The sequence below is a fragment of the Miniopterus natalensis genome, chromosome 7, assembly GCF_054644295.1.
Source record: "Miniopterus natalensis isolate mMinNat1 chromosome 7, mMinNat1.hap1, whole genome shotgun sequence".
Lineage (NCBI taxonomy): Eukaryota > Metazoa > Chordata > Mammalia > Chiroptera > Miniopteridae > Miniopterus > Miniopterus natalensis.
The window spans coordinates 43,112,181-43,132,211 of record NC_142087.1 but is presented as its reverse complement, the minus strand read 5'-3'; the positions used below and the strand labels follow the sequence as shown (position 1 = coordinate 43,132,211).

General features: G+C 40.2%; 1 protein-coding gene across 1 annotated transcript in view; it reads right to left on the bottom strand.

Moving 5' to 3' along the window:
* GREB1L (GREB1 like retinoic acid receptor coactivator) overlaps nt 1-20,031 on the bottom strand; it is a 201,713-nt gene that overhangs the window by 44,096 nt on the left and 137,586 nt on the right. Inside the window, exons 12-17 of the mRNA XM_087818992.1 lie at nt 19,039-19,176; nt 17,201-17,386; nt 13,242-13,568; nt 12,061-12,189; nt 11,361-11,495; nt 8,860-9,057 (exon numbers count right to left, since the gene is read on the bottom strand). Of these exons, the coding sequence (XP_087675118.1) occupies nt 8,860-9,057; nt 11,361-11,495; nt 12,061-12,189; nt 13,242-13,568; nt 17,201-17,386; nt 19,039-19,176 (1,113 nt within the window). The remainder of the gene's footprint in view (nt 1-8,859; nt 9,058-11,360; nt 11,496-12,060; nt 12,190-13,241; nt 13,569-17,200; nt 17,387-19,038; nt 19,177-20,031) is intronic.

Genomic DNA, 20,031 nt, shown 5'->3' with positions numbered 1-20,031 from the left:
TTTGAAATAGTGAAAAACTGGAAGCCAAATGTCCGTCAGTAGTAACTAACATCAATATAATATTCTCTAATACACAGCTCACATTTGAGTTTCACTAACTGTGCCAGAGTTGTTTTTTATTTTTTATTTTTAGGTCTAAGATCTAATCAATAATTAAGAACTATACTTGTTTGTCATGTTTCTTTATTCTCCATAATTAAAACAGCCTCCTACCTTTTTCTTTTTGTTTTTTCATTGCTATTTTTTTTTAATGCTGGCTGTTTTGTAGAATGCCACAGAATCGGAATTTTTCTGGGGTTGTCCTTGTGACTGGATTGAGGCTAAACATTTTTGACAATTATACCTCATACATGACATTGTGTACTTCCCCTTGCTCTTAATGTCAACCTGTCCCACAACTGGAGATGGCAAGGTTTAATTATTAGTTATGGTAGTGTCTACTGCCAGATCTCTCCACTGTAAAGATACCGTTTCCTTTTTGTAATTAAAAAAAAATATATATCTTTATTGATTTCAGAGAGAGGAAAGGAGAGGGAGAGAGAGACAGAAACATCAATGATGAGAGAGTCATTGGGGATCGAGCCTGCAACCTGGGCATGTGCCCTGACCGGGAATCGAACCTCTATCTCCCGGATCCTACCTAGGTCAATGCTCAACCGCTGAGCCATGCCCGGCCTGGCCTTTTCTGTAATTTTTAATATGGGGATGACACTCTGAGACTGTGTGAATATTTGTACCCAAATGACATTTTACCCAATGGTTTTAGTATCCATTAATAATACTAACCAGAATCAATAATTACACTGGTATTGCAAAATAGGAATTCTTGAATTCTTTTTCCTACATTTATTAGGTAGTGCTTTTTTGTAAAGAAGGGCTTATCTCTCCACCAACCCTCACATGTCTTGCTGCTTATTATTATTTTTTTAGTATTACTATGTACTCATGGTTTTTTAAAAATTTCAACATATTACAATCTATTGCCATCATTCCTTTTGATATTCAAAATTACCAAATTTGGCCAGTAAAATCCCCTTTGAACAGGCTGTTGTGTCCTTTTGAAATGTCCCTATCAATCTTTGAGTACTTCCTCGCTTTTTGGAACAAGATATTCCAGGCTGTTCCCACCTCAGAACTAGGACAGTCGGGAAAGGTATTTATAAACCAAGACCTAGATGCTAAATGTTCACATTAATACTGAGATGTCACTGCTTTCAAGACCTTTCTGTGGTCAGAGTTAGGAAACATTTAACTTTTTCAAGTTATGAGCTCATACTTATATCTCCAATATAAATCTAAAAGGAATATTTCTTATTCTTTCCCATTCCATATCTGAAGCTCCCTTCCTTCATGTGAAAACCCTGGTGTTCAACAACATGAACATATTTATGCATTTACTATATCCTATGAAATACACAAACAGTTTTAATCTAATTTTTTTAAAAATATATCTTTATTGATTTCAGAGAGAGGAAAGGAGAGGGAGAGAGAGAAATAGAAACATCAATGATGAGAGAGTCATTGACCGGCTGCAGCCCGCAACCCGGGCATGTGCCCTGACCGGGAATCGAACCCTGATCACCTGGATTCTAGGTCGATGCTCAACCGCTGAGCCACGCCTGGCTGGGCAATACACAAACAGTTTTAAAATTATTAATGCCACTCCCAACATCATGATTAAAATTCAAGATTTATTTGCAATCCTTTTTGCCCTTAGAATATATCACATCAAGGTTGCACAATTAGAAAACTGTGTTCAAAAAAGTACTTGAGTTAATTATTTTCAGTGTGTGGTTATCAATTTAATATGCAGTCAGGTTCATTTAGTTCTGTTTGCATTTGATATTAAGTTTTCACTATCATTTTAATTTAATTTTGTTGAATATGTAACTCGTTTATAAGGCAAAAGTCAACACTATATAAAATGTTATACTCATCCATCACTATCTCTTCCACCCCATATAGATAAACTTTTTCATTAGTTTCTGGTTTAGTCTTCATGTTTCATTTTGTTTTTCAAAAATAAGCACAGAGGTATGGAATCTGAAAATGGTCAGAAATGCTGAGAGAAATGGCTTATCTGAGAAAGGTTGTTTTCTGTCTTCTTGATAATTTGTTTTTCAGAGTTCTATAGGATTAAATAAAAGTCTATATTCTAATATATTATGAGCAAATCTGTCACATTTTCAAACTCAATAAAAACTGGGCATCAGCAGTTTCCGCCTGGGGTACTGATAGTGGCACCAAGAGGTCCAAGGCCATGTATACCTAAATACTAAATCTTATTTTTGACATGAATGGAAACTTAGGAGGCAACGTTAACTTTTCTTTTATGACATTTTGCAACTCACTGAGTTCTAGAGCCCACGGTGGTTGGGAATCACTGTGTTCCCTAAAGGTGATTAATCTGAACCGGTGGAGCTGACACAGGTGGTGCCCCAGTCATGGACATCTTCCATAGGAATAACCAACTTGAAAGGTCTCTGCAGAGAACCTTTCTTGGACAGCCAAGGACTCTAAGCAGCTCCAGTGTAGCCACTTGTACCCCTTTCTTTACTGAAGGCTACAGAATCCAGATGGGCTTCAGGAACACTTGAGCCTTAGCCTTTTATGGGATTAGAGAAAAACAATATCATGTCCTCTGAGGCCATTCCTCTAAAAACTTGAAAAGAGGAACAGCAAGGTTTCAACCATCTAAGGGCCTTGAAGGGGAACAAAAACAAGAACACACACACCAAGTCCTCAATACCTTGTGAGCACCAATATCAAAGGCCTTTCCATAAAGGTCAAAAGTCTGAATGTGTGGCCCGAACCCATCACTAGAAGGAGCTAATGAGTCTGGATATCAAGTAAAACTGATAATGATCAGAGAAATCCAAAATGTTCAGGTATCATTAAAGGTGATCCAGTATTCAACTCAATGCCCCACTACCCTGTTTATTTGGACACAACAATGTATTTTAACTTGTACATTTTTATCTCTTGATTTTTTTTAAATAAAGAATTTAATTTCTAGTTTTTATTTCTTGTTTTTCTCATTAGGAAGGTATCCTAAAGAAAAATAAAACTGCTCTTAGTTTTAACTGTTCATCTTCTCTGAGGACTGAATTAATTTCTCCAAAGGTGTGGTATGCAAAAATATTCTAGTGCTAAAAAGGGAATGAAAATCAAGAAAATATTAAATCATTACATCATGCTAAGTTTTTCAGTATTATGATAACAGTGGCTATTCCTTCACCCTGGCAATCTCCTCTCAGCAAGTAAATAACCTGGAAATTGAAATAGCTGGTTAAAATTCTTGCTAATCACTTTCAGTGCCCATTGCATTGGCGGTCCCTTCACCTCCTGGTGGCTCAGCTGGCGCCCTCTGTCTTTCCAGTGAGGGAGGGTTCTTAATCTGGGTTTGGTGAGACCTGTCTGTGGGAGTGTACTCCTGTGTTGTTTGGGCCAAGGAGGGAAGCAGCACTAGACCAACACAGAATAGCATTCTGAACACACAGATACAATTTCAGAGCCCTGTGTGACTGACAGATATGCCTGATACATACATATCTAAGGCCTCTACTCTTGGGCAAAGTAGATTTCTGGAACATGGTTTTGATGACTTAGTTTGTTTCTGCCAGAGGACTACCAAATCCTAAATATTACTTCTATGTTTTTCTTTTAAAATAGATTTTAACTTAAAATCCAATTCAACAAAATGTTATACAAAATTTAGTTCAATAAATATTAAGTGTCTGCTGCGTCATAGACAAGACAGAGATGTTTCCCGAGTCTTTTACTTTCTAGTTGAAGAGAAAGATCATTAATGAACATACAGCCACAGTACAGGGCTGAGTGCCATGCAGGAGAACTGCGTGCAGATGAGCACCCACGCACGGGGTGAGGAAGAAAGCCTGAGAAAGAGTTGTCTTAGAAGCCGAAGATATTGCAGGGAAGGAGTGGAGGTCACCTGTGCAGCCAATAGTTCAGAAAAGGACTGAAAAGGTCACTGGTAACATTGGTAAGAGCCCTACAAGGGTGGGGGTGGGAAGTGGAGGTGCATTTCCAGTGTTGAGGAGTGAGTAGGAGGTGGAGGAGGTGGGGATAACTAACAGCACGCAACTCCCTCGGTAAGTTTGGCGGTTAACTAGAGGATGAGCTGGAGGGTTAGGCAGGGTTAACAGAGGCTTGTTTTGTCTTCCAGAGAGTGGGGCATGTTTAAATGGATGGAATGAGCTCCAGGAGAGAAGGAGGTTGAATGTGGCAACGAGAGAAGAAATAACAGTGTGAGTGCCACGAGGAGAAGTAGCATTTAGAACAAGGTGGGTGAACCAGGTTGAAATAGAGGAAGGCAGCTCTTTCATTGATCAAGAGGGAAGGGGCAAAGATGGGTGTATATAGTTATCTGAAGTTTTCTTCTCTTGGGGGTGGGAGAGGAGAGAAGTTGGTGGCATGGTCATTTGCTGAGAGAAAGATGGAGTTGGAAGTTTGAGTGACACAGAGTCTGCAATAGCCACTGTGGAGAATGGGAGAGATCCAGCTAAAGAACCAAAAAGGAACTTACGATGGCATCCATCGGAAAGGTTGATTTGTTACCCCCACAGTGTATGTAGAAAAGGAGCTTGTGGTCTGACACTGGGGATATTAGAATTAAGGATTCCAGGACCCAGTAGGGTCTGGATATGACTAGGGAGCAGGTGACCAAGGAGGAGTACAGGTAAAGGTGTTTGAGGATGGGGAATGTAAGGTACTGAGATGCTAGGATATTGGCTTGTCATCCACCTGGACAGAAAGTACCTCTGGATGGAGGCAGGTTGGGAGGCGGAGAAGACTGTGAGCCAGGTGCCAACATCTTCTATAAACCAGGGGTGGGCACTGGGCTAACTACTTAAGTGGAAATTGACTTTAAGAATGCTAACTTTAGGTAGTTGTCCAGTAGTATGTGTACAAAGGAATCTCTGGTGTGTCCCCAATTCCACCTCAGGACAGGGCAGTTTCCTAGTACTTTCTCCCCTGGGATCCCCTTCCCTGCCCAATAAATACTGCCTTTCTTCTGCTTAAACTTTAGGTGACTGACAAGGAAGTAGAAGGCTGATGAGACCAAGAAAAATACATTTTAGAATGTGAAAATGCCTTCTTCTGTCTTTTCATTGCCCCTTCTAACCTCTGCCACCACCTTGAAACTTCCTTATGTCTGTTTGGATAGAATAATCTACCTATCAACAGATAAACATGTCTCTCTGGTTCTTTTATAATCAGGCATGTGTTTAGGTGTCAAATTTGTGTCATTGCCCTGAGGGTGATAAAGCTTCTGGATACTGCCAGAGTGACTCCCATTTGCTGGGGCTCCCACCTACACCATTTTAAAAGCAGAAAGGAGGAAAGTATGAACAGTCCCTAATACTCTGTTTTCATTACATCCACCCTGAATGGAAAGTGGCTTGCATTTTTAACGTGCACCGATACCCCAGTATTCTAATGTATAGAATGTAGGGTCTCCTGAATCAAGAATTATGGCACAACATCAAATTGTGGAAAATGAAACTGAAACAAAAGCATTTCCTACAGTCTAAAAATTCCTTATGCTGCTTCTCCACTGATCACTCCAGCAGTTACAAGTCCATTTTGGGCAAGCGTACAAATGTTTAACACATTCCATTTCTTTTTTGATCCTTGAAATTCTTTCCAACACATTTTCTTGTCTCCCTGCCTCCCTTCCTTAATTAGAATCTAGTTGAGGTATCAAGTGCTTCTGCCTATAGTGCTGGGTCTGCAGCCATGTGATGGTTTCTATTTTCACCTTTTTCTTTCAGCCACACAAGGGCTGCCAAGGATGTGGCCTTTCTGCGTGCCCTGGCTGCTTCTCCCTGCCTTGTGCTTTTCCTGGCAGGCAGGCTGCTGAAATGCTTCCTTTAGGGAAAGGCAAATGGAACCGGACAATGGAGCACTGGAACATTGTTCCTCCTTCTGCCAGTCCCTCCTCATCCTCCCTCTCGCCCCCCATTCAAACAGTAGTTGAGCACCTACTGCCGCCAGGCCTGAGACAGGGACCACATTAGGCACTGCCCTCTGCGACCTTCTGCAAATGGCAAACGAAGCTCTCCTTGATTCACACGGAAACATTTGAGGAAACTGAGTCAGACGACTTCTGGAGAATGCTTTCTGCTTTCTTAGCTGTGATTTTTAAGAGTTGTTTTAGTAGATAATCTCTTGCTAACTATTTACTCTGCTCTGGATAATTTCTCTTTACATCCTTATGGTCCTTCCTGTTCCACTTATCAACTATTATGTGTTCTAAGAATATGAAGGTATTTGAATATCAAAACATATACAATTTGGTGTGTTATAATATGGAATATTATACATTCATTAAGAATGCTGCTTACAAAAGCCTTTAATGACATGGGGAAATGTGTGTACTATAATGTCAAGTGAAAAACAGACACAGGCACAGAAGAGAGCCTAGGACACTGGCTATTAAGTCCTTTGTGAACAATTAGATTTTAACAGTGGTTATCTTTGAAAGGTGGGATTATAAATGTTTAAATGTTTCTAATTTATTTTTTCAAAATAAAAAATACTATAACTATGTTTTTCTATAATTAAAATGACTACAGTTATTTAAAAATATATAGAAGTGATTGTTTTGGCCGCAAAAATTCCAGTATGTATGCCAAAGCCATGTGGGAATAAATTTTAAAATACGTTTTGCCTTGAATTTTTCAAATCTGTGCATAACATTGACTTTTCTGGATTCCAAGTTTATGTAACTAGTCACACTCTGGTGCCTTTCTGAGGAGTGATCATCTTAACATACTCACTTTAGAAAAATCTGAGGGCATTGAGAAGGGAAAAGGAAGGACCTATATAATTTCTTCATCTGTCAAAAATGCACGGTTTTATTTTGGGTCTTGCACTTATCAGGAGAGGTGAAAGTACAGGTCATCAAGAGGTTATCTCAGGAAAAGGCTCCCAGAGAGCACAACTGCTGACCAGCGATGATTTCACCACTTGAAACAGGTGCTATGAGTTTGCTCAAGCATGATCTGGGATATCAGATCACAAACTCAGGAAGGCCACAAATGCCAATTGGTACAAGTAAAGCACCTATAAGAGAAGGTGCTCCCTCCATGTTATGGAAATGTAAAATCCATAGGAAATAAAACATCTGGTCAATGCTTGGTGTGACTAAAGCTCTTCTATTTTCCTCAGTGATGGGGGGAGGGGCAGAAATGGCCAGTAGCCCAGGGAGCCTAGAATTCACTTTGGTTTCTGGGAGAGCTACAAGAGAAGGTGTTTGATCCTCTCTGGCTAATTACCTTTAAGTCCATCCAACAGGTTTTGTAACAGGGCAACAGGCCATTTTGTAACTTGACATTTAGAATTTTAGAAAACTGCACTGTTAGCCAGGCACTTGGGCCTCCAGAAGGCGTGGACTTTACATGTGTCAGAGTTAAAGAGGGAAAAATCTATGGCCGGTAAGCTCATTGGCCCATGGAACTAACAAAAGATTTCTTAGAGATGTGCTACTCCAAGTGTGGTCCTCTGACCAGCAGCACTGGCATCTCCTGGGAGCTTGTTAAAATGCAGAATGTGGAGTCCACATGTTATAGAATAGTAAGAAGCTGGAAAATTCCAGGACAAGCAGAAGAGGGAAACTGAGACAGTGAAACAGCAGTTTGCAGCCACCTAGCAAATCCTATTCTCTAAACCAAGGACACTAGAGAGTAAGTGGTTTGCACTTCTCCTCCCCACCAGGGGGTAGGTAGCTTACATCACCCTACTCAGGGAGATAGATAATAGAAATCCAATGAGTGCCATTTGCCAACCACACCCAAGGACAGACAACTTAAGAATAAATCACATTTTGGTACATTAAATATTCATACAGCTGATGAATATTCTATTGCTCTGCCCCTAAGACCTCCCCCTAACTGCCCAGCCTTTAAAACCTGAGGTCTTTTCCTGGGTCTCACAAATAACACTCCCAGACCCACTGCATTTTAACAAGGTCCCCAGGTGATCTGTATGAAACATATAACCTACACTTTAAGCTCCTCTGAATTCCGCTTCCTACCTGTTTTCAAATATATTAAAAATAAATTTTTTTACTATGGCAAAGATTCATCCTCCAACTAAAATGTGTGTGTGTGTGTTTCTCCCAGCTAAGGTACTCAGAAGCAACTTGACATTTATAATTTCCTTTTCAAAGCTAGTTTACAAAGGCAAGCATTTTCAGCTGTCTGTTTCTTAAATTCTTTACTGCTTATCACCCTAAACAAATTTTATGTTTGAAAGGGATGTTATTTACCACAGACTTCTCAGTTTTTGCTCTCTGTCTTTTTTATATTTTCTGGGAAAATATTTTTCCTCTATACTTATTCTCTTAAAGTCATCAGGAGAAATTTCAACTATTTTTCAATGAAGCTTCTCTTTGTTGACACGGGGAATGGTGTTCTGGTCTCTAGGTTGAAAATGTGCTGGTAGTATGTTAATTACTAAGAATCCACCTAGGGGTAAGTGACCTAGAAGGAGTTCAGATGGCATAGACCCCACCATCCCATGAAAGGCTATTCTTGCCTTGAGAAAACTTCTCTTCATAAATGAATGACCAGTTTCTAGTCTACTGATGCCACCATGGACTTCACAGTATCGGGCAAATGTATAGGTCAATTTAGCCCTGACCAAGGAGGGAAAAGGCCAGAATACTTTGAGGGAAAACTTACAGATAAATTCTAGTAACATTTACAGTGCTCTTTTTATTACTGTAAAAAAAGATGGAATTGTCCTATAAACATTTGGATTAAGCAAAAGAAAGAGGCAGAGGGAATGCAAGGCTGAATCTAGGCAGGGTCCTCTTTGAAAGTTCAGTCTTACCTGACTGTCGAATCCGTTGAAGAGTTTGCTGGACCAGAACCTCCGATCTCGGGACAATGATGATGAAGTCCACTTTGCTGAAGTGGCCAAGGTCCAGGCTCTGGCTGCCGCTGTCTGCTATAGCACACACCTGGGATAAGAGTTTTCTGGCCACTGTAAGCTGTGGTTGATAAATTTGGAAGGTTTCATTATCTAAATCTAAAATAAAAAAGTCATAAGAAGAAGATTAATTCACTTCTGTGATGGCCACTGGGAATCCATAGTGGGGAAATATAATACACACGTGCATGCACACACACATGGTAAAGTAATGCTCTATCACCAAGAGCTCTCACTATCTATTTTCACTCTCTATTGTGTTTTAATAGATTTGTCTATTTTCCCCGAAAACTTGGTTACAAAGATGTGCTTAACAGTGGATGTGGTAATTTTTCAAATGTATTACTTTAAAATCAATTGTCTCATAAATCACTAACTCAACACCCCTCCTCTCCCTTGAAATGGAGTGGGGACAGACCACACCCTCTCAGCTGGAGCCAGGACTCATCTCTGGAAGGGGAGGAAAGAGTTTCCAGTTTTCTTTAGGACCATCAGCATGGGTCAGGTTCCCCAGTCCAGGGAAGGAGGCAATGTCCTAACCCTAATAATGCTGAGTTCCTTCAAGCTTGCCTGGATGGCACTGTAGTAAACATTTCCTCTCCAGCAAGCCCATTGCAACATGATTTAAAACACTCCTCCCAGTGACTGCATAACGTAGGTCACAGAGACACTACCTTCACCTTTTTCACACTTGACTTTGCCAGTGCTTGTGACCTGGCAGATCTAGGCGATTATGGCCAACTCCAGTGCTGACGCTTGTATTATCTGAAGAGCCCCAACTCATGACATGGCCAGCTGGCCTCTCAGTAAGTGACATATTAGAAAAACATTGCCCAGATACTCTAAGCATGTCAGTAGCTTTTTATTACAAGTTATAACCAAGCAATCAATCTCTCTTATACCGGCATGCCTGCACTCACACAATGAGACAGGCTTAGTCAGCTAAATGCCTGAGCAGGCAACATCCAATACTTCTTTAAAGGGCTGCTTTTTATCAGGAACACATGTGGAAGTCTCACTGGCATACAAGGGCCCAATTAACCTGTGCTAATTAATATTCTCTAAAATCAAACTGCAATACGGCCAACGCAAAGATGGTAGTCATGAGACCTGAGCCACCACAGGACCCTGACAGTGAGTGGAGATTTATACTGGTGGGTAGAGAACCCACCAGAAACTCTACTAGCTGAGAGAACCCACTAGAAAAGCCCAGAGCTGTCACTTTTAATAGTAGCCCCAAAAGTTTCTGATCCAGAAAAATTCCCAATCAAAATAAGTCTATCTTCTGATCATTAGATTTTTTTTTTTTTTCATTTCACAGGTTAGATGGGTGGGAACTTGGCATAGATAATCGCATAACTTTGTAGAATTTAACTTAGCAAATTTTAAAGTTTGAAGAAATCTAAAAATATCTTTAAGCAATGTTTCTTAAACAGGGAATCAAAGATATGTATGTGGGAATCTGTAAATCCTCTGCCTCTTGAGAATTTATAAATTCTAACTTTGTTAGTAATTCAAAACAGTATAAATACATTTTAGATCATCTGAATGACCACTTTACTACTAAATAACGTCCAGAAGTCAAAAAATTTTATTGCCTGTATTTGCATTTGTTTTTATGGCCGAACTGATGCCAAGCCATGCTACTTTCATTGCTGCGGCAATGCTGATATATACATGATGCACTCCTATCAAGCGGAGGCCAAAAGGCTGTCTGCAGCAGCTTATATGGATCTGGTTTCTATCTGTGCTTTCTCCTGTTCTTTTTTTCCATCCTTTCCTATGATGTCCCCATCAAACGGGGAATTGGGGAATTTGAACCAAAATGAATCCAATCTACTGACTGAACTCCTCACCCCTGGTCCCACCCTTCATTCCCCTTTGTGTCCAGGAAGCTTGTGATAAGGCAAATGATGTTTTGCTATTGCTGCTCCATCTGTCAGGGAGGCCTCGCGATCCCTGATCATGTGCGTTTTACACGTCAGAGAGAAAATGAAGGGAATGGAGAGCAAGGAGCCCTGCATGGACTGTAGTCTAGACTCTTTCAAGCAGTTATTTGAAGGCCTCCATGAGCATGTACAGGTCTTCGGGCACAGCTGGTGGAGCTGAGGAAAGTACACCAAGGACCCAGGAATCTTTCCAGGAAAAAAAGATAATGCTTTAAAAAAAGTGTTTGACTTTGATTTAAATTCTAGGAGATATTTACTAAGAACAAGGTGTTTGACCCAGGCCACTTGGAAAGGCATTTTTAATTTGAGCCGGATTTATCATGTAGATGACGACGAAAAGCCTGTTACCGGCTGTGATTTGAAGATGAGACCTCTAAACCCTTTGGATGACTTAGCCTCTATCACGTCTGGCCTGAAGGCTGATTTCCTGCCTTTGGCCTGAGGTGACATTACCCAGGTTTTGCGTGGGGATCATAGCAGCAGCCTCCTGAGGTGACACGTATTCATGAAGGTCACCGTTGAAAGGGGTCACAACACTGTCTCCTCTTCTTTGTTGCATTTTTTCTAGCAGCTTGTCCAGGTCATCGCCTATCACAAAATAAAACGGAGATAAGATTACAAGGAATGATACGCTGTCATCAGCCTCCAGGTAGGGCAGTTAAGCTGGGTTCTCATCAAGATTTGTCAGCCAGCCAGCTTTTCACATCCGAGTTTACACTCCGCCATCCCTGCAGCAGTGTCTCCATATCCAGAGCTACCCTCCTTTATACTGTGCTAACAGTTTACACGCTTTCTCAGACTCTATCTCTCTTGACCTCCGTAATACTAAAAGAAGGCAGGAGGGGATCATCATATCTCCCTTTGACATATTAAAAACTGAGATCTGGGGAGAGAGTTTCTCGCCCAAGGTCAGACAACAAAGTGGTAGCTGAGCTGAGGCCTCCCATTCTAGTACCCCTGTGCCTTCCTCTGGACCCCCTTGCTGTGTCAGTCATAGAATACTGAGGGTAAACCATTCCAAATGAAGGGAGGGTGAAGGGAACTCAGCCGACAAGCTCAAGCTCCACATTTATCTCCCCGACATGCTAAGATTTAAATTCAGAAAATCACGCAGCCAGGGCTGGCAATGTTGCTGAATCCTACAACCACTCACCTAATGATGTGGTTTTGAAATGCGATGCCAGGAAACTGACCTTTCCTGTGATGAGCTCATAACTTATTTCTTTTAGAAACTCACTTGTGGTGAGCATGCTTTCTGCCAGAGCCCTGGACTGATGCTGACCTGCAGAACACAGAGAGAGAAGACAATGTGCCAGTGAACACATGTTCCCTGGGACATGATTTATAAGAGCAAAAACTGGCAACAACTAAAAGTGTATGATGATAGGGACCTGGTTAAAAAAAGTACAGCACATCAAAGGGTGGAAAATTACACAGCATTTGAAATTACAGTTCTAAACACAAAATGTTTATAATATGATGTTAGGTGATAAAGGGAAAAAAATGACATATCTTATGTTTCTAACTGTGAAAACATACCATACCTGTGTTTAAAGGCTAGGGAGGAAAAACCTTTAAAAATTGTTTGCATGGTTATGATGAACATCTGTCTTAAAAATATAAACATATGTTATTGATTTTACAAATAAAAACAAAAAAACTCTAATGTATTACACTTTTTGAAAGAGACATATATCATAGAGAGATGGGCAGGCAGGTTTTGTCAAAGCGGGGTGAGGGGAGGTGGGGGGGGGGTTGGCCTCTTCGGTAGGAAGAGCTGAGAGCACTCACTAGAGAAGAAAAGCAAAATTTAGTCCAAATGGCTACTCAGGATGGTTCCTGATACAAAATCAGCACAAGAAACAAAAATACATTTTGTAATGTACCAACTTTCTGAACCTTTTACCGAGAGTGAACATTATAACATTAAATATCTTCTTCAGTGAGGAGGTGAATCCTTGAGCTAAGTTCCTGGCAAATTTGACTCGCTGGCTTAGGCCACCTGTGGCAATGGCTTTATCACATGCTAGAATGGTAACATTTCCAAAACTTTTTAAGGAGAGAAGTTACATGAGTCAAGGGTATCTGTTACCAGGGTATGCTTTGAAATAATGCTCCCACAACCAGCTGACAGGGACACCAGCCAAACTAAGGGCTATGAAAATCTGATCTAAGGAGGAAAGGAAAAGTTAAAATTAGGGGAAAGAACCCAAGTGGGAGCACTTAGCCAGAGATTAATTGCACAGATGCCTGAAACAGCCAATAGACATTTTTCAAATGGACAGACAATTGAATGAATGGGTTAAAAACAAAAAAACAAGAAACATTACTCACCTAATACTACCACACAGAATTCATTTCCTCTGATTTTCGATGCACAAATTGCCACCACATAATCTGGTAGCCTTTGATAGTGTCTCATTTCACTGAGAGTCCTCAATGTCTCTGAAATGCCCTCCGCCAAAGAGTTCTGGGTCACAATCACATGAACCAAGTCTTGAGATACACTGGCAATTAATCTAGCCAGCCAGGGGAGTTGTCCTGGCGACACAGGTGTGCACTGAGCACCCATCTGCAGGGCTCTCTCTCTCAGAGTAAATTCCTGCATAGCTTTCAGCATAATTTGCTCAAATTCTTCCCTGAGAGGTATCTGATCAGGACCTAAATTGAAGAGAATTACAGCTAGAATTTTTTTTTTTTTTTAAAAATCACAGCTAGAAAAGACAGACATCAGTGAGCGGTCCTTCTAAGTCCACCATACATACTCCAACTGGCAAATACGCTTTTTCCTGTAAGTGGCCACAAGTATAGAGCCCCCACTAACCATTTTCCATTGTGAAATTACCTTCTCTTTTCTCTGTCTGCCTCAATATTTTTTAAAAATGCAGGTTTCTGTTCTCCTTTATTCTAGTCTTGATATCTTTAAAAAAGGTTGTACTCAGACATAGTATTAATTCCACTGTACACCTTAGGAGATGGTCACTGAACGTTTCATATTGCTGGCCTATTAAACTTGGCATTATGGAAATGGCCGATAACTAAGGAAGTAAGACACTAACCTATAGGTATACTATGATCAACCTTAGGTTTCACTCATTTTCTCATTTTATTCACAGGTTCTATGTAAAATACTTCCATGCATTGCCTGTATATCTGATTTTGAGAATACTATCATCCACAAGAAAATTAAGCTTATTTTCACTCTCAACTTATATTTAGGCAGGCTCACACCTTCCCCAGCTAGTGCATGCTCTCACCACCTAGTTAATCCCGGGTATTCTGGGATGTTAAGTATGGCATGGAGCCCTCTCCCCTGCCATGGCTGTGGCTAAGCTTCCGAGTGACCTGCAGCCTCGGGAATTAGAGGGATTTTGTTCCTCTTACTCTCTTCAGAAATTCAATCAGTCTTTAGAATAAAATAAACAAGTCAACACAAATGAATTCCTATGTTTAGTTTAAATTAAAGCCAATGAAACTATGTTCAATTGCGCTGTTCAGAGTCTTTTTTTTTTTTTTTCTGTGCAGAGATTTGAAACTCGGGCTCTGGTAAACAGAAAGAGACTCCTCAGAGTCTGTGAGAACAGACAATGGTCTCAGAACTCAGTGCTGAAAGCCCTTGGGAAAGAATAAGGGCATAAGGGACTGGACTTCTGTATGGGGAGGAGGCACCTTGCTCAAGTCAGAAATCTTTCCTTCCTCTAGCAGGGGTTGAAGTGGCCTCCCTGGCCCCTACCATCTCTCTGGGAAAGTAAGAAAAGGAAGGTTTAGAATAAGAAAAATTAAATTAAATATTACACATTTTAAAAATAAACAATTTTAATGGAAGAAAAGTTTTTCGAGGACTGGCTGGGGGCCAGAGGAAGGTAGGGGAGTTAAATCCTAACAGATTTTTCTCTTCTATACATAGAAAGAGGGCCAGAAAATTGCAACGCTGACATTGTGTTTATGTTTCCTTTGTCCCTCCCAATCAGTGCTCGGGGGATGTGGATGGCTTCTTATCACCTGATACTTATTTACTTTATTAGATTAGCATCATGGTTAGTGGTTACTAGGTACACACTTGATACTGAGCTCAAAGTGGATAGATTCGCACTGATTGTATGAGATGAAGGGGAGGCGGTCGTCTATTTAGAGCTTTCTCCTATCAGAGAAAATGACAGCTCAAAAAGCATGTGGCTCTGACTGTCTCCAATTTCCCTACTCCCTCTTGTAGACAACCTGAAGGCTCAGAGGCCTGGTTAATAGGTGCGTTTGTAAGACTCACTCCAAACCATGATTAACACATTCTATTAGGCACCATAATTAATTCCAAACATAAAGTCATTCAGGGAAAATAAAATCATTGAACATGTTCATGGCATTCTCCATGGCCTTAAAACTCACTTTCAGAGAGTTTTGACTGAATTACTGTTAGGAATTGAGAAATGGGAAAGTGTATCAAAGTTTAAATGAGGTAAGAGATTTCTTAAAGTAAAATGCCTTGCTTCCCACTACCTCCCATCATTTCTTCCTCAGCCTTTACAGCTAAATTGTAGGAGCCTTCTCTCTACTTTTCCCAAACTTAATAATAAAATTTGTTCCTTCAAGTGCTGATCTCCAGTAACTCAGCTTAGCTCAGGCGTCAGTTCTGATGGCTTTTCAGATAGAAATACCTTAAGGAAGAGACAAGGTTCCAACAGACTCAGCTACCCAAGAATCTCTGGATTTGCTGATTTCATTATCTACTTCAAAAGATTTTCAGATTGTGAAATAACAGGGATTGTTTAAAAAGTGACTGTAGTGGAAAGGCCTGTTCCTTCTGAAGAATCTTGCTTTTCTTCTTCTGTTACCTCCAGGTAACTAAACCATCAAAGTTTTAGGCCTGTCCTTTTAGAAATTTGGAATTACTTTTAAACGTGTCTATCTATAATCTACAGCATATGTGAAAATATTCTTGCTCCCTTCTTCAAAAGGCTGAAAAAAAGCTATACTGATTGCCTTGGTTTGTTATAATAGCATTACTGTTTGTCCTTGTTTTACTGATTCTGGATACAGCTAAAGCTCATTTTAGATCTTGGAATACAGCCAGAAGTTTGTACATACAAGTTAAAACGATGATATCAAGTGAGCTGCAGACATAGCTGGTTTTTATAATTTTATTAGTCACTAATAAGCATGATTTACAAGTCCTGGGTTTATCATGGAAGTGGCTCGTGGGATATCTGAAACCTTGTAAGTTTCAAAAGCCAGTGTCGTTGAAGCAGATCCCATGTCAAAGCAGGTCTTAGGGCTCTCAGGGCACCAAGAGTTGCAGTCAGGAATGCTAGCTGATGCTCCAAAGACTGAATCTGGCCTGCTGAAGCTTTCTGAAAAAAACACTGTTGAACCCAGTGTTTATCATTCAACACTAAAATATTTTTAAATATGAAAAAATTCACAAGAGTGAAGATAACAAAATTTTTGGTGTAACTTTAAATCTTGAACATCTTGCTAAGTAAATCAGTGGCGTGAAGTCCTAGAGTGAGTATATAATCAGGTTGCATATTGGATGACCTACTGCAGTTTGCAAAATAAAGAACATTGCAATGTAAATGATGCTGAATCACTGCAGTATTGTCAAAGCACCTGCATACACCCACTGTGGGGCTCAGAGGAAATATCAAATAAAGGAAGTGAAGGGTCATGACCTATGTATCCCCATTCCCTAAAGCCTAGAGAGCCTTCTAAGGAGGTCTAGTTACTACCTCAATGAAGGAAAAAAGCATGGGACTACATCAAAGAGGTATAGCTGGAGAAGAAAAAAAAAATAGGTGTAGGGACAGTGGATAAACAAGATAAAAAGGCTAAATGGAAAACTGAAAAATAATTTTCAATGGCTACATTTGCATTCCAGGTGGTAGGTGCACTTTCAGAAAGGTGACTTGGCCAAGGAGGGGTGCCCATGACACAGCCCTTAGAGGTTCTGTCATTAAATACTTTGGAGACCGCAGGTCCATCATGAGACTGGACACTAGGTGGAGCAATTTACCTCTTCTAAGACTCAAAGAAGCAAAGGGAGGAGCCAAGAATGCTAAATCTGAGAGAAATGGGGAAAAAAGAGAAAGGAAACAGGCAAGTGGTGGAAAGGGAATAAAATGAGTAGAAAAGAAATGGAGAAGAGGAAAGGGAATTGAAGGAAAAGATTGTTAGGAGTCAAAGAGGGAAAGTAAGAGGCAGATGGATGAATGTGAGGATATGGAGACAAAAAGGAAAAAAGTATAATACAAAAGAGAGTAAAAACTGTCACCATCAAATGATTCTTGAAAATAACTTACCCAGCCGTACAAGATACTGTATTGTTAGAAGGATCATGTTTTCCACACTCAGGAGTTGGCTGCCAGTTAACCCTAATTGTTCCAAGTCTTTGTTTTCCAACTGTGGAATCTTGTAGCAATTCACCAGCAGAGGACTCACAACAATGTCGCCAACATTTCCATAGAAATAGGGTAAAGTGCCATAGCCTGTCCCAGTAGAAGCAGGTCAATAAAGTTCAATATTTCACTCTCAGGTCCAATCAGGTACACTCGCTCAACTAGGATCAAAAATGCTTAACAAAGTTCCCTGCTCTCTGAGATGGCTGCCTGACAAATCACTCAAATATATCAATCCTAGGGAATTCACTCAGATGCCCCAAATACTACCCTTATATTAAATCAGATGAACAGGAGGCAAAGTACTAAAAGATTATGCTATCCCTGTTTCCCACAGAAAGGACATGGTAATATTATATCTTTGCTATAAAGGATTGATGAGAGTTTGCAAAACATCTATGCATCTTTTGTAAAACAGCAATGATAAAATATTTTCCCATAAAATTCCTGATCAAGTTTCTTTTCAGATAAGTCGGAAAGAAACAAACTATGATAACAAGTGTCACTTCCTAAGGTTTTCTTTAAACGTTTTTTAAGCTAAACTCTGATCAACAGCAATATTCCGCCAGTCGCAGGTCCGTGGAGGTTCCACTCCTTTTGCTATCTTAGCTATTTTTATGTTTTCTTCCTAATGTCAATAAACAGTCTCAAATTATCTTAGAAGTAGATAGGACAAAAATATGTTAAAAATATACCCTGTTTTGGTGGTGTGGTTGGGAGGACAGTCCCTCTGTGAATTTTTCTAAAACGCAGACACCAAAGGGTTCCCATGTTCCATGTATCTTTCTGAGGCTTAGCTGCATTATGCATACAACTCAAATGCTCAATAAGAACTTCCCAACGTATGGAATTTAAATAACTGAGATTTCTCCCAGTGGCTCTGGGTCTAGGATCGGTGGATAGGGAAGCATGATAAAGCACAGGGCTTGAAACAAAACCATTCATGCCAGTAGGCTCAAGCCAATGGCAAGAAACAGATAACACTTTGCATACACATGCCCTGAAGATCTAGTAGGGCTTAAACACCCTATCTGCTAAGGCCCAAAAGTAAAGCAAGCAGTCTCCTTCTGGTCTAGCCTAGTCCCCAAATGAGAGGACTATTGAGTAGGTGTGAAAATCACTAAGTCTTGGAATCTAGGGACCCATAGATTTCTACACCTCCACTTATAGACAGCTTAGGACTCAGACTCCTTAAAGATACTGGCCACAGATGCTTCCCCCTGATTCAGATCTGCAACTCTGGGACCTCTTGGTTATCCTGAGTGGGACCTGTTAGCTGGCTCAGCTTGTTTCTTTCCTCTGTGGTGTGGCTCCCTTTAACTGAAATGTCCCCTTGCCTATCTTGTCCACTCTTGCCTACCCTTCAGGATCTAGCCAAAACATCACCTCTGAGATGTCTTCTCAGACTCTCCTTCAGGCAGAGTTAAGCTCCCTCTCCTCTGAGCTCTAGTAGTTCTTGGTTGGGAACCTCTACCAGCTCAAGTATCACAGAGTGTCGTAATTGTCATTTACATGACAGACTCCCTAACTAAACAGTGCTCCTGTGGGCCAAAAAACTGCTTTATTCCCAACTCTAGTCACATGTTTAGTATAGCATGGAGCTGACCAATAAAAGCTGAAAGAATCAATAACTGGATAAATAAATATATTCATGAACACAAAAATAAATTCAGAAACAATGCAATGAAGAAGCTCTCCTAGATTCCAGCTGACAGGGGCAATTTGAAATTCCTTTGTCTTACCTATCAGAATTACTGGTCTAACTCCTGAGTTACTTAGCAGGTTTTCAGGAACAATTACAGTTTCCCCTGCAGGAATGGGTCGAGGCTGTAAAATTCCAGTTAATTGGGTCTGTGGGACTGGGGCAGACAGAAGGGACTCTGCAAAAAAAGGTTGTTTGACAAGAAGGATTAGACATAAAAGCTAAAGGCAATATAATTGAGATAAATGTAGTGTTAATACTTTTAATATGGGAGTTTTAGAAGTGTAATGGTTTGTTGTTGTTTTTTCAATAAAGTAATTCATGTTTATTATAGAAAATTAGAAGTGAGAAAAACAAAAGGAAAAAATTCAACCATTATCACATCATCTGGAGATAATAACTATTTAGCATTTTGGGTAGTTTTTTCACGTGTAGTCTTCTGGATTCTGTTTTGTATTTTATCTTTCCCCACCAGAATATCACAGCATATATTCTCATTATAAAAAAAAAAGAAAAATATAGAAAAGTCTGAAGATGGATCAACTCATCACCAATCAGTACTACCTACAGGCAACCGCGGTAACATATTGGCATGATTCTTTGTGTATATAGCTGTATCTCTCTGTTTAATATAGCGAGGTAGATGAACATTCGAACATTTAACTATAGATGCCAAATGGCCATAGCTAGAGTTAAAGAAGAACTAGTTGGTTTTTCAGGATTCTAGTCACAGACTGAACCATCCAAGCCAGAAACAATAAGTATGGGTCACATAAGGAACCAGATCATTGGGGGACACATCTAACACCACTGCTGGCAAAACAAGTGCATTTCTGCTCTAGGATGGGGGGCTGGTAGCCTCGTACCCTATGTAAAAATGGCTTATCAATACAATGGCTAAAACAAAATCAGATGGTGAATTAAGGTCTGTTGTGATAGCACATGTGCTTCTAGTAAAGGCAGATGTGATGGGGACAAATATTGATATAGTTACATAATATTGGACACAATGGCTGGTTAAGGAAATTTATCT